The sequence below is a fragment of the Physella acuta genome, unplaced genomic scaffold, assembly GCF_028476545.2.
Source record: "Physella acuta isolate Inbredline_101_S28 unplaced genomic scaffold, ASM2847654v3 ptg001109l, whole genome shotgun sequence".
Lineage (NCBI taxonomy): Eukaryota > Metazoa > Mollusca > Gastropoda > Physidae > Physella > Physella acuta.
The window spans coordinates 129,069-142,908 of record NW_026732626.1 but is presented as its reverse complement, the minus strand read 5'-3'; the positions used below and the strand labels follow the sequence as shown (position 1 = coordinate 142,908).

General features: G+C 41.6%; 1 protein-coding gene across 1 annotated transcript; it reads left to right on the top strand.

Moving 5' to 3' along the window:
* Nucleotides 1-244: 244 nt before the first annotated feature.
* Nucleotides 245-1,845, top strand: LOC131955836 (uncharacterized). Its single transcript, XM_059320117.1, has 2 exons — nt 245-269; nt 938-1,845. The coding sequence occupies exons 1-2, from the start codon at nt 245-247 to the stop codon at nt 1,843-1,845; spliced, it is 933 nt and encodes a 310-aa protein (XP_059176100.1).
* Nucleotides 1,846-13,840: the final 11,995 nt, after the last annotated feature.

The window sequence follows — 13,840 nt, the reverse complement described above, 5'->3', positions numbered from 1 at the left end:
CATGACGCCACCTCCAGTTTGAGAAGCACCGAATGACGTGTCTGTATATTTCTTGTGAGAACCACTTACTTCCAACAAGTCCATGACGTCACCTCCAGTTTGAGAAGCACCGAATGACGTGTCTGTATATTTCTTGTGAGAACCACTTACTTCCAACAAGTCCATGACGCCGCCTCCAGTTTGAGAAGCACCGAATGACGTGTCTGTATATTTCTTGTGAGAACCACTTACTTCCAACAAGTAGATGGAGAGATGGATAGACGCCACTGGTAGAGTTATGGGAGAGGTCGATAGACGCCACTGGTAGATTTATGGGAGAGTTTAATAGACGCCACTGGTAGAGTTATGGGAGAGATGGATAGACGCCACTGGTAGAGTTATGGGAGAGGTCGATAGACGCCACTGGTAGATTTATGGGAGAGTTTAATAGACGCCACTGGTAGAGTTATAGGAGAGATGGATAGACGCCACTGGTAGAGTTATGGGAGAGTTATATAGACGCCACTGGTAGAGTTATGGGAGAGTTATATAGACGCCACTGGTAGAGTTATGGGAGAGATAGATAGACGCCACTGGTAGAGTTATGGGAGAGTTGGATAGACGCCACTGGTAGAGTTATGGGAGAGATGGATAGACGCCACTAGCAGAGTTAAAGAAAAGTGGAATAAATTTGTAGTCATGTGAGAAGAGGATAGACTCCGATAGGAGTCATAGAATAGTGGGGTAGACGCCATTTGGGAGTCACATAACGGTGAGTGTCGTAGATGCCATTGGGAGTTAGAAGAGTGAGATAAATGTAGTTAGCAGAGTCATTTAAGAGAAAGATAGACGCAATTAGGAGTTATAAAAGAGTGGGTAAGACGCCATGAATAGAGTCAGATAAGATCTGTATTAAACACAGTTTGACGAGTCACAGCTAAAGATCTTGTGACAACAGCTATAGATCTTGTGACAACAGCTAAAGACCTTGTGACAACAGCTAAAGATCTTGTGACAACAGCTAAAGATCTTGTGACAACAGCTAAAGATCTTGTGACAACAGCTAAAGATCTTGTGACAACCGATAAAGATCTTGTGACAACAGCTAAAGATCTTGTGACAACAGATAAAGATCTTGTGACAACAGCTAAAGTTCTTGTGACAACAGCTAAAGATCTTGTGACAACCGATAAAGATCTTGTGACAACAGCTAAAGATCTTGTGACAACAGCTAAAGATCTTGTGACAACAGCTAAAGATCTTGTGACAACAGATAAAGATCTTGTGACAACAGATAAAGATCTTGTGACAACAGCTAAAGATCTTGTGACAACAGATAAAGATCTTGTGACAACAGCTAAAGATCTTGTGACAACAGCTAAAGATCTTGTGACAACAGTTAAAGATCTTGTGACAACAGCTAAAGATCTTGTGACAACAGATAAAGATCTTGTGATAACAGCTAAAGATCTTGTGACAACAGATAAAGATCTTGTGACAACAGCTAAAGATCTTGTGACAACAGATAAAGATCTTGTGACAACAGATACAGATCTTGTGACAACAGCTAAAGATCTTGTGACAACAGCTAAAGATCTTGAGACAACAGCTAATGATCTTGTGACAACAGCTAAAGATCTTGTGACAACAGATAAAGATCTTGTGACAACAGATAAAGATCTTGTGACAACAGCTAAAGATCTTGTGACAACAGCTAAAGATCTTGTGACAACAGCCAAAGATCTTGTGACAACAGATAAAGATCTTGTGACAACAGCTAAAGATCTTGTGACAACAGCTAAAGATCTTGTGACAACAGATAAAGATCTTGTGACAACAGCTAAAATATCTTGTGACAACAGATAAAGATCTTGTGACAACAGCTAAAGATCTTGTGACAACAGATAAAGATCTTGTGACAACAGATAAAGATCTTGTGACAACAGCTAAAGATCTTGTGACAACAGCTAAAGATCTTGTGACAACAGATAAAGATCTTGTGACAACAGATAAAGATCTTGTGACAACAGCTACAGATCTTGTGACGAAAGATAAAGATCTTGTGACAGCCGACCTGCGCGCAGGAGAATCGAGGGTGATTGTGTTAATGGGGAATTAATATTTGATGACGTGTAGACGGTATATAAATGTTCCTAGATGTAAGCTTTATAAATATGTTGTGACGGGTAAGGTGAGAAATTAATTAATGAGGTTTAAAAAAATGAGGTGTGAGGGGGTGTGGTGGAAGGAGGGGTAGGGGAGGGAGGAGGAAGAGTATCGTCTTCATAGATGAGATGAAGAAATATGTAGGCCTAGGCTCTATATGTAAAGATAGAAAAATGAGATAGAGAAAGTACATCAAAGTTACCCTAAAAATAGAGAAACAATTAGAGATTGAAATTTTTTTAAATGAAAAAAATAATTTGGTGGGTTGTGAGAGGAATGGTGGTGAGGGATGGGGGTGGGGGGTGGGGGGAATAGCAGAGTCTTTCTCAGGCATCTCTTCAAGGGGCACTACCTCTTAAAGCAGGTCCAAACGAAATAGAAATGTATATTTTATGTACACAATATATACTAACCAGTGTCCAACCCCCCCCCCTGGAGAGAGTAGGGGGGGGGGGAGGGAGGGGGAAGTTATTTGTGAGGAGAGTAAAACAGGAGATTGAAAGAGATTTATTTAAAACAAAGGGGTGGGGTATGGAGGGGTGAGGAGGTAAGTGATTCATTGAAAAGTGAGTCAACGAGAGGAGGGAACGCGAGGGTGGGAGGGGTGGGCGTGGGTGAGTGATTGAGGAAGGAAATTAAAATTATCTTGACGAGGTTTTACACGCACAAAGTATGTAAAGGTTAGACACAGCTCGTTGTGTTGTGGGAGGTACATGGGGAGGTGTGTGTGGGGGGGGGGCTCAATGTAAAATGAAGTAAGAATGTCACATATGAGCTTGTATGGGCTATAAGGATGTGGGAGAACAATGTAAACACTGATAAGGACACTCTGTTTATTATTTTCACACAGATTTACAATTTGTTGTATATTGTAATTCAAATAATGACACTTTTTTGTATACTCTGAATAAGATATTGAAACTGTTGTAAATTGTGAATAAGATATTGAAACTGTGGTGTATATTTCATAGAAATTAAGACCCCCCCCCCCCCCTGAAACAGCTGTCGAGCTGCGAAGCTATTTGTAGCAGCACCAAACGTCCTCGGTTCAAACCTATAACAAGCGCGTTCCTTGTAACACACACTTTAACAAGCACGATGTGACGGGCCAGTATAGGGATGGCTGCTAAACTGAAAAGCCCCGAGTTCAAACCCCGTGCAGATGAGAATCAATAGCTGAGGAAAGCAACCCATTTTCGGGAGATAACTCCAAAATTAAACAATAACTGCGTTGTAGTTAGTTCTTGGAAGCCTAAATGGCGCATAACAAGTTGACACGTAATACCTAATTGTGTTGGACGAAATCCCTTCCAACATTACAATTAAGGATGAAGAAGAAAACTGGACAACCAGCAAGTACATGATGTAACCACTTTGAGAAACACCGAATGATGTGCCTGCATATTTCTTGTGAGAATCACTGGCTTCCAACAAGTAGAAATCGTAACCCCCAGTTTGAGAAGCACCGAATGACGTGCCTGTATATTTTTCCTGGCACCCAAGAGCTTCCAACAAGAACGTGACCAGGGTGTTGATGAATGGGCGTCTTTCGTCTATGTCTGAACGATCACTATATTCAGAGCAGGATGGTTTGAACAGAGAGAGAGAGTAAAAAAAACGTGTCTATTTTCGTTTAATGCGCACCCCACTCTTCCCTATGGTGGGTATCATACGACGAGGCGCATGCGCCGGATTGATTTGTGCGCATGACATAGTACGACATCCGGGTGTGTCTGGGTCGTGGTGACCTCGTCTTGAAAAAAAAACTTACCTGAAGATGTGACGTAATTTGTTTACATTACTTGAAGATGTGACATTTGTTAACATTACCTGAAGACGTGAAATTTCTTAACATTACCTAAAGACGTGACATTTGTTACCATTACCTGAAAACATGACATGTGTCAACATTACCTTAAGACGTGACATTTGTTAACATCACAACGCACAACACCTATGTACCTGTCCACTAAGGTAACCTTTACTGAACCCCTGGTCAATTATGTGTTTTGTTGAGTGTCAACAAAAAAATGTATTGTACGACAGGACCATTTCAAGCTATTGTTTTGCTGGTAACGCTTATCTCAACCTTAACCATTGGCCCTTATTTCGTGAATCGTCGAACGTGTGTTTGTTGTGTGTGTGTGCATATGTGCAAGCGTATGTGTTTTGTGCTTATGTGTTTTGTGCTTATGTGTTTTGTGCTTATGTGTTTTGTGCTTTTGTGTTTTGTGCTTATGTGTTTTGTGCGTATGTGTGTTATGCGTATGTGTGTTGTGCGTATGTGTGTTGTGCGTATGTGTGTTGTGCGTATGTGTGTTGTGCGTATGTGTGTTGTGCGTATGTGTGGTGTGCGTATGTGTGGTGTGCGTATGTGTGTTGTGCGTGTGTGGGTTGTGTGAGTGTGTGTGTGTGAAATTGGTTTTACCGTTATCGCTACCCCAACCCTTACCCTATCGTCAATCGTTAATTCAACCTTAACTCAAACCATAACGCTATCACGAATACAACACAAGCCTTGCCCTAAACATAACACAAACCCAAACGACCCTACCCAGTACAAAACAATCAACAAACTATCACAGAAATACCAAATCTAGTTCAGTCCGGTTATGTTTCACACATTCAGTTTTTTTTCAAGCTGCTAGTGTGATGTAGGCTAAAGCTCTCTGCTGATGGTAATTTATCTTGGCGGCGGAGAGTCCAAAATAAATCAATACAAGCAAGTTGTAAACAGCATCCCAGGATATAAAACGTAAGTCGTTGCATCTTTCGGTGCCAGAGGCGTCATATAGTACGCAGCAGTAAACCTATTCTAAAATTAACCCATTTTAAAATAAATCTACCCTATAGTAAACCTACCCTTGAGCGAAACTGCACTACAATAAACCTACCCTATAGTAAACCTACCCTACAGTAAACCTACCCTATAGTAAACCTACCCTTTAGCAAACATACCCTATAGTAAACCAACCCTTTAGCAAACCTACCCTATAGTAAACCTACCCTTTAGCAAACCTACCCTATAGTAAACCTACCCTTTAGCAAACATACCCTATAGTAAACCAACCCTTTAGCAAACCTACCCTATAGTAAACCTACCCTTTAGCAAACCTTCCCTTGATTGAAACTGCACGTACTACAGTGAAATGCACTATAGTAAACCTACCCTACAGTAAACCTACCCTACAGTAAACCTACCCTACAGTAAACCTACCCTACAGTAAACCTACCCTACAGTAAACCTACCTTTGAGTAAACCTACCTTTGAGTAAACCGACCTTTGAGTAAACCTACCTTTGAGTAAACCTACCCGCATGGGTCTGACCTATTTACTATGATGACATACAGCTGTCCACGTCAATTACGACAACCCTTGAGAGCTGAGTTTCTTTCAGGCATCTCTTAGTCTCTCCCCTCCCACCCCGCCCCTCACCTCCCGTCACCTCCGAACGAAGAATAAACTTTTCTAAAGAAATTAAAATGTATTAGTCCGTCTCCCCCCCCCCCCCCCCCGTCCCCAGAGAAAATAGTTTTAAAGAATCACTGCTGACGAGACTGTTTATTTTGATTTCATGTTTACAAGACACGAGAGTTTTAGAAACACTATGTTGGTTTGTATATAGGAAATCTCTTTAAATAAATCTCTTTTTAATAAAACTTTTTAATAGAATAGAATTTCATAGAAAAAAGAATTGCGCACCAAGCGAACGCCAAAACAAAATGTGCATAATAGTGCGCAATATTATTAGTACTTTATAAATTTACATGCGTTTTTTGAGAAATCGGAAATAGCGTAAATTAGTACTTCCGTTCAACGGAAATTACTAAAAATTTGACAGAAGGTAGAGAATTCAGTGAAATTTCATTTATCTATCTGAAATAGTACTAAAATTATAGGCTTTTGAAAAATTCAAAGTAGAAAATGTACCACTTCCGGTTATCGGAAATCGCTCAAAAGTTGGTACGGATCTACGATTTTGATAAAATACTTATATATGAAATTTCATCAACCTAGCTGTAACGGTACTCAAGTTATCATGTTTACAGACAGACAGACAGACAAACACACAGGCATACGGACAAGATTGCAAAATTATGTTTTTCCGTATCAGTGACGTGTAAAACGTCGAGATTTGTAAAAATCTCGATTTTTTTTTGCACGATTACAATACTTTCTCTATACTTCGTATATACGAGAAAATAAAAATCGGGCAATAGTCTCAATTACGCAAATTTTGCTTCTCTGAAACAAAAATCATGCCTATAGTCTCCCAACTACACCCTTTTAGCTTCAGCCTCTTTGTAACAAAAGTACCGAGAAAAATACACTTTATTTGAAAATTTTCGTATTAAAAAATTAAAGGGTATTACATTTAAAAGACATTTCAAATACTTAGACTTACGCTTTATAAATATAAGCAACAAATGCGTGTCTAAATAAATAATCAGAGTTTGCTGTAATCCTAAAATCGATAACTATACAACTTATTCGACAATTTACGATTTTATCGCGAAATGACACAAGTGCGAAAGAACTCAACGAATAGTGGGGGACCTCGAATATGTGAGAGTCGGTTGATAAATCAAGAGATGGGTCCTTGTTATATGTTATAACATATATTGTAACATATATTATAAAATATAATACTAATGCAACTAACGGAAGCGGGTAATGAAAAATAAATTTACGTCAATGCAAAAAAGTGTTGTTTTTTGTGTGAAAATATTTAGCCTTTATTAGAGTATGGTAATCTATTACCATAGCCCATTCTTAATTGAAGTCGAACATTTATTAAAACTAAACACAAAGTTTAAACACAAACCATAATCTTTGCTTTTTAACCCCAGCCCAAAATAAAATAAAATAGATAAGCTAAATTTTAAAGGTCTTACCGTATTCTTAACATGTGTTCTCTTAAACTTTATTCCTAACCCTAACTCATTCAGTTTATAGACCTTTAGAAAGTCGCTTCATTTCTTAAAGAAAACTAGACACAAGTACTCCAGTGCGAGAAAATGAATTCTCTTTCCACTGCAAGAAGTGTAACTATCAATACAGGTGCAAGAAATGGAATTCGCCACTCACAGAAAAAATTGAACTCTTATTCAAATGCAAGAAATATAATTCTCAACATAGTGAACAAATTGAACTATCATTCAAATACAAGAAATGGACTTCTCCACACAGATAGAACCTTGAACTCTCATTCAAGTGCAAGAAATTGGATTCACACATCCGTGCAAGAAAAGTCAGAACTCTCCAGTAAACAACTCACCCAGCCGACACTTTACATCTTGCATTGATCCCGCCCTCCCCTCACCACCACTAAGTACATTTCAACCCCCCTCCCCATCCCTACCCCCCTACCCCCCCTCACCCAAACAGTAATAACCGTCTTTACGTCGTCTGAACATCCCCAGCAGACGTGCGATGCCAGACCGGACTCGCAGAAGTGACCGTCGTATTTGCTGGGGCTTGTCGTCCGTGTGAGCCTGGTGTCCAGGAGTTCGTCATTAGCATGAGCCAGGTCGGCCAGATTTTTTATTGGCACTGCGCACGCGCGCGGGAGAATTAAGGAAACTTAAGCACTTCCGGTGGACCGACGGATGATTGAAACAGTGGAGCAGACGACCAATGGCAGCCGGTGGATCTCACGTGATAACTCTTAGTCCGGAACATAAACATAGATTTTCTGGGTTTTTTTTTTCTACTAGGAATGGTAGCTGTTTAATTAGTACTAAGGTTGATTTAATAGCAGTATTGCTAGTTGTATTGTCAGTTATAAGGGAGTGGTTTTTTTTAAAATCAGTAGCAAAGCTGTTTTAATAGTAGTAGAAAATCTGTTAAAAAAGGAATCCACGAAAAATGGGCAAATACAAACTAATTATGCGAATACCCTTAAATTTTGTCATAGTTCGTGGAGAATGTTTTATTATGCTACAGGGTACACATGGCCGTTTGTTGCTAATATCTATATGTTACCGAGTCTATTTGCTTGTAGTGCCAAATGTTACCGATTTCACTGCTGACAGAGCCAAGTGTTACCGAGTGTATTTACTCGTGCTACCTTTGACCAGCACACAACATCGACCACAATATAGATACTCGGAAATGCAGGTTTACATTGATCTCTTTATTACATGAATCAATAGAAATGCTCCACATAAAAATGTATCAATGTTCCATAAGAATACAATGAACCAACTGACCCCCACTGTCCTCACTAGTCCTCACATAACAGAATGCACGTGTCCATAATTCCTATTCTCACATAACACAATACGTCCTCACGTATCGGTCTTCAACTTGATACTCCCCGTTCTCAACTGTCGCCTTCCTATTTTATCTCCTCGTATTCGTATTCGTATTCGTATTCGTAATCGTATTCGTAATCGTATTCGTAATCGATTCTAATCGTTGCATCAGAATATTAATTGCGCAGCTCTGTCGTACAATCCGATTATTAGACCACCTGCACTGTTTCGTCAGCCCAGTTTGGCCTTGGTCCTGTCAAAGTTGACAGACTGTAATACGTTCTTATCGTCCCTGGTAACTCCACTAGTTACATCCACCCCCCGCCTTTTTTTTGTGTGTTTTCAACCACAAACAACGCTTGGCAGGTGCACTCCTTCAATGTCAAACGCACCGCCGTAAAAAAAAAATTTATTGTTCCACTCACTGTCAATGTCGTCACATTCGTAAAAGATTGACAGTTATCCCTATTTCACATATCAAATGTGTCTACATCATATTCCTCAGACACAAAGCAGTTCTAGAATTCACATCCACCTTTTTTCGTTTGGTGTCTTCACCAGTTCATTTTTATAGCTTTTGAACAGTCTGCTCTCATCCCAGCGCGACCATGAAAGAATTGATGGTTGCTGACGAAAAATTTCGTATTCTTTCTGTTTCTCAAACTTCTCCGCGGACCACTTATCTGCTGTTCTACTGTCTCTCTGCTTCTGGGAGGATCGGGATCCTCATTGTTGCAGTTATTCTCCACTTGTGTATCGCTGTTGTGCTGTTGATGGTGACATGGTTCCGGGATGGGTATGAGAATTTCCGTTGTAGTTTCCGGTTCCCTAATTGTCTTAGGTTTCTTTGTGTGTAAATGCTCTTCTTGACTATGCCAATATTTCTTTAATTGAGCAATATTCGCCCACCGATCCGGTTTGGTGTGATTGGTGGGTCTTATTTTAAAGGGACCACCTGCTACTTTAGGCATCTCCACGACTTGCCATATCTCCTGTCCCCAGAGGTCGTGGATTTTGTTTCTACCTAATGGGTGGCTACGTAGTAATACTTTGTCGTTTAGTTGGAGTGGCGGGTCTTTTGTCTGTACCCGCGGTTCTCTTCGCCGTGCTTCATGTTCTAGTCTTCCTTGTACCACCCTGTACATTTCTCTTATTCGTCTCATATGTTCATTCACATATTCCAGTGCGGTGTATGAGCCAGTCATACTTTCCTTTTTTCCTAGGAACAAGTCAAGAGGGAGTCGAGCCTCCCGTCCGAACAGTAACATGTGTGGCGAAAAGCCGGTTGTGGCATGGGGGGTGCAGTTGTATAGATATACCAACTCTGGGAGAAAATCAGGCCAACGTTTTTTCTGTTCAGGTTCTAGAGTACGCAGCAAATCATGCATGCTGCGGTTGAACCGCTCGCACTGTCCGTTTCCTTTAGGATTATATGTGGTTGTTCTAGATTTGTTGATCCCGTAGTGGCTGCACAGTTGGTTAATTACTTCTGACTCGAAGGCCCTTCCTTGGTCAGAGTGTAATTGTCTTGGTATGCCATATTTGATGAACCAGTGTTCTATTAAGACCTTTGCCACTGTTTTGGCCGTCTGATCTCGTGTGGGCACCGCGACAGTCCATTTGGTGAATACGCCAGTCATCACCAACACATGTTCCGTCCCATCCGATGATTGCTCCAACGACGTAAAGTCCATAGCCACAATCTCTAGTGGTTTTGTCGCCAGTAGGTGTCCTGATGGCTGTCTCATTTTGACAACTGGCATTTTCGCATGCTGACACCTAACACAAACCTCACAATGGCGTTTGACCTCCATCTCCATATTGGGCCAGTAGCACCGCCATCGTAATATTTTGTGCGTCCTGTCCTGACCCTGGTGTCCCGCCCTGTCATGTGCCAACTTTAGCACTTCTTCTCGTAACTGTCCAGGCACCACCACCTGGTGTATTGTCCCGTCTATTTGGTCATGAATTCTCCGCATGAGAACACCATCCTTTATACTGAGACGGTACCACTGACTCAGTAGTTTCTTTGTTTCCCGACCAAACTGTTCTCTTTCCCTTCTTCTTGGGAGTTTTTGTTCCTGGACGTATTTCAACAGCGGCTGTAACCCACTATCCGTTCTCTGGGCATCTCTTATCTCTTTATGATTAAGGCAATTAAAATCACTGATGTCCATATGTCGGGGCTCTGTGGATATGTGCTCCACCCCGGTCTGCCCGTTTTGCATCACTTGCACCCCGTGAGGGATATCTGTTGACGCTCTGACCTCACATATTCCTGTCAGCGTTTCTTCCTCATCGCCCGGTCTCTCGTAAGGATTCCTTGATAAAGCGTCCGCATTGCCATTGGACCGCCCCGGGCGATATTTTATCTCTAGGTCAAAGAGTGCCAATTCTGCTGCCCATCGCTGTTCGATGGATCCCAACTTTGCTGTCTGTAGGTGACTCAGGGGGTTATTGTCAGTGTATACCACACATTTAGCACCTAATAGATAGTCCCTGAATTTTTCAGTCACAGCCCATTTTAATGTCAAAAGTTCTAGTTTCATGGCGCTTTAATTTGTCATGTTCTTCTCTGATTCCTTCAGAGCTCGACTGGCATACGCAATAACCCTGAAACCTTGCTCTTGTTGTTGTGATAGTACAGCCCCCAGACCTTTAGAGCTGGCGTCAATTTCTAGCCGAAATGGTTTGTCAAAGTCTGCGTATCCTAATATCGGCGCCTCGGTTAAAGCATTTTTCAGTAGCTTAAACGAGTTCAGGCATTCCTCAGTCCATAATTCACCTATCAGTTGTGTTTTGCCTTTCTTTTTCTCCTTACTGTGTTTCTTTGTCATTTTGTTTACCAAGTCATGCAACGGTGCGGCAATTTTTGCAAAACCAGGTACAAATTTTCTATTTTCTTCTTCAGATAACAGACACTCTAAAGATGAACATTTCTCCTGTGCTTTTAATTTGCATGAACTTTCCCTATCCAGTTTCATGGTTAACCTTGAGATCTCATTCTTAAGTCTACCAATTTCTTCCTTATCATCATTTTTCTCTGCCAACAAATTGTTCACTTGAAATTTTTTAACATTCAAGTTCATTTCACAGTTCATTTTTTCTATTATTAACAAGTCTTTTGAATTCTTAAGTTCTTCCACCAAGGCTAAAGTATCTGTTAGCTTAGTTTCACAATTCTGAAGTTCAGAAAGCTTCAATTCTAATTTTTCTTGTGTAATTTGAAGTTCTTTTTCAATATCTGATAATTTCTCTTCAAGTCTTGTTTGAGACTCTTTCATTGTTTGTCCCATTTTGTTTCTTAAGCCATAACCTCGCCTCTCTGTAGCATTGACTTGCCTTACAGCAGGCGATCGTTTCACCGGACAGTACCGTGCCATATGTCCGGGCTGTGAGCAGGACAGGCAGATTGGTCGACCGTCAGCCGTCCACCGGAGCGATGGACCGGCAGGTCGCGGCTGTCCAACCTGTCTATGTTTTGTCCCGTTTTTGCCCTGATTCTCTGCTGTTGACCTGCTTTCTAACCTCTCCAATCGTTGGTCAACCTTATCCAGGTGGGCCAACAGTTGAGCCATCATGGTTTCCATCGTGCCGGTCCCTGTGGGTGGGGATTGTTTCTGTTCCGGCACAGAGACTTTGTCTACCGAACAGTTCGATTGGTCCTCATCCTCGGACCTGCGGATCGCTGAGTTCCTGACCTGAAGGAAGGTCAACTGTGGGTCTTTGTAGACCTCTTCTTTCAAATATCTTCTTGACATAGGGGTCGCCAACCCCTCGATGAAATGGTCCCTCAGCAGGCGCAAATCCATGTCGGGTATTTTGCCTTTTACAGCTTCAAAGGCCCTGTTCATTCGGTATGAATATTCCATCACACTCTCCGCCAGTCTCTGCTTTATGCCTACAAACACCGATAGCAGTTGCGATCCCGACCGTCTCTCCCCAAAGGTCTCCATAATTAGATCTAGCACCCTATCTGGATCTGTTTGGAGGGTTTTATCGTGGCATTTGACCTCTGCCCTAACCGTCTCCCCTATACTGCTCATCAACAATCTTAATCTTTCCTCTGGTGCCATGTATCTCGAGGCCCAGGCAGCCCTGACCTCTTCACTGAACCTGTTGGTTAAGGTTGGATCACCGTCTCCGTAAAATTTGTTTATGTGGGACTCACTGGGCAGGACCACAATATGGATCTGCTTCTCGTCCAGATTAGACATTCTAATTTTTTTCTGTCCTGGTCCATCTGGAGGCAAAGGGTCATCTTCACTGCTGTCTATCTCTGGGCTATCTTTATCTGGCTCAGACCGTTGGGCCAGCAGGAGTCTCTGTCCCTTTCCGATATCTAAAATACCACTCCCGCGTCTGCCCCTCACACCAAGGAAAAATGCTGCAGCTATGCAGCAGATAGTGTTGCCCAAAAGGGAGATCATGACACATTTCCAGTGTCTAAGAGTTCCATCTATATCTTGGTTGCCATCTTTGCCTAGTATTTGTCCCACAACCAAGTTGGAGATACCAATGCCAATTATCTGGATGCTGGTGGTCAGCCCCATAGCTGTCGCCAGGGTAGTTGGTGCTACAACTAGGGGTATACTGAGCCTCATGCTTGCAGCAGCAAAAGAGCATGTGACACCAAGCCAGAATGATAATGAAAGGTGTCTCATCTCTGTTCTTTTCAATTTCCTCGATTCTGATTTCAGTTTTCCCTTTTATATATTTCCTTCAAATAAAAAAAGACCTTTCTTACCGTGTATGTAAGAATACTTTTCCCATGTTCCTGAATGTCCGAGTTCACACACACGAAACACAGTTATTAACTAGGTTGACTATGGGTGCCTAAAGCGGCTGGTCTAGTTGAATTCTTCTGCTCGACAACGCCAAATGTTACCGAGTCTATTTGCTTGTAGTGCCAAATGTTACCGATTTCACTGCTGACAGAGCCAAGTGTTACCGAGTGTATTTACTCGTTCTACCTTTGACCAGCACACAACATCGACCACAATATAGATACTCGGAAATGCAGGTTTACATTGATCTCTTTAATACATGAATCAATAGAAATGCTCCACATAAAAATGTATCAATGTTCCATAAGAATACAATGAACCAACTGACCCCCACTGTCCTCACTAGTCCTCACATAACAGAATGCACGTGTCCATAATTCCTATTCTCACATAACACAATACGTCCTCACGTATCGGTCTTCAACTTGATACTCCCCGTTCTCAACTGTCGCCTTCCTATTTTATCTCCTCGTATTCGTAATCGTATTCGTAATCGTATTCGTAATCGTATTCGTAATCGATTCTAATCGTTGCATCAGAATATTAATTGCGCAGCTCTGTCGTACAATCCGATTATTAGACCACCTGCACTGTTGCGTCAGCCCAGTTTGGCCTTGGTCCTGTCAAAGTTGACAGACTGTAATACGTTC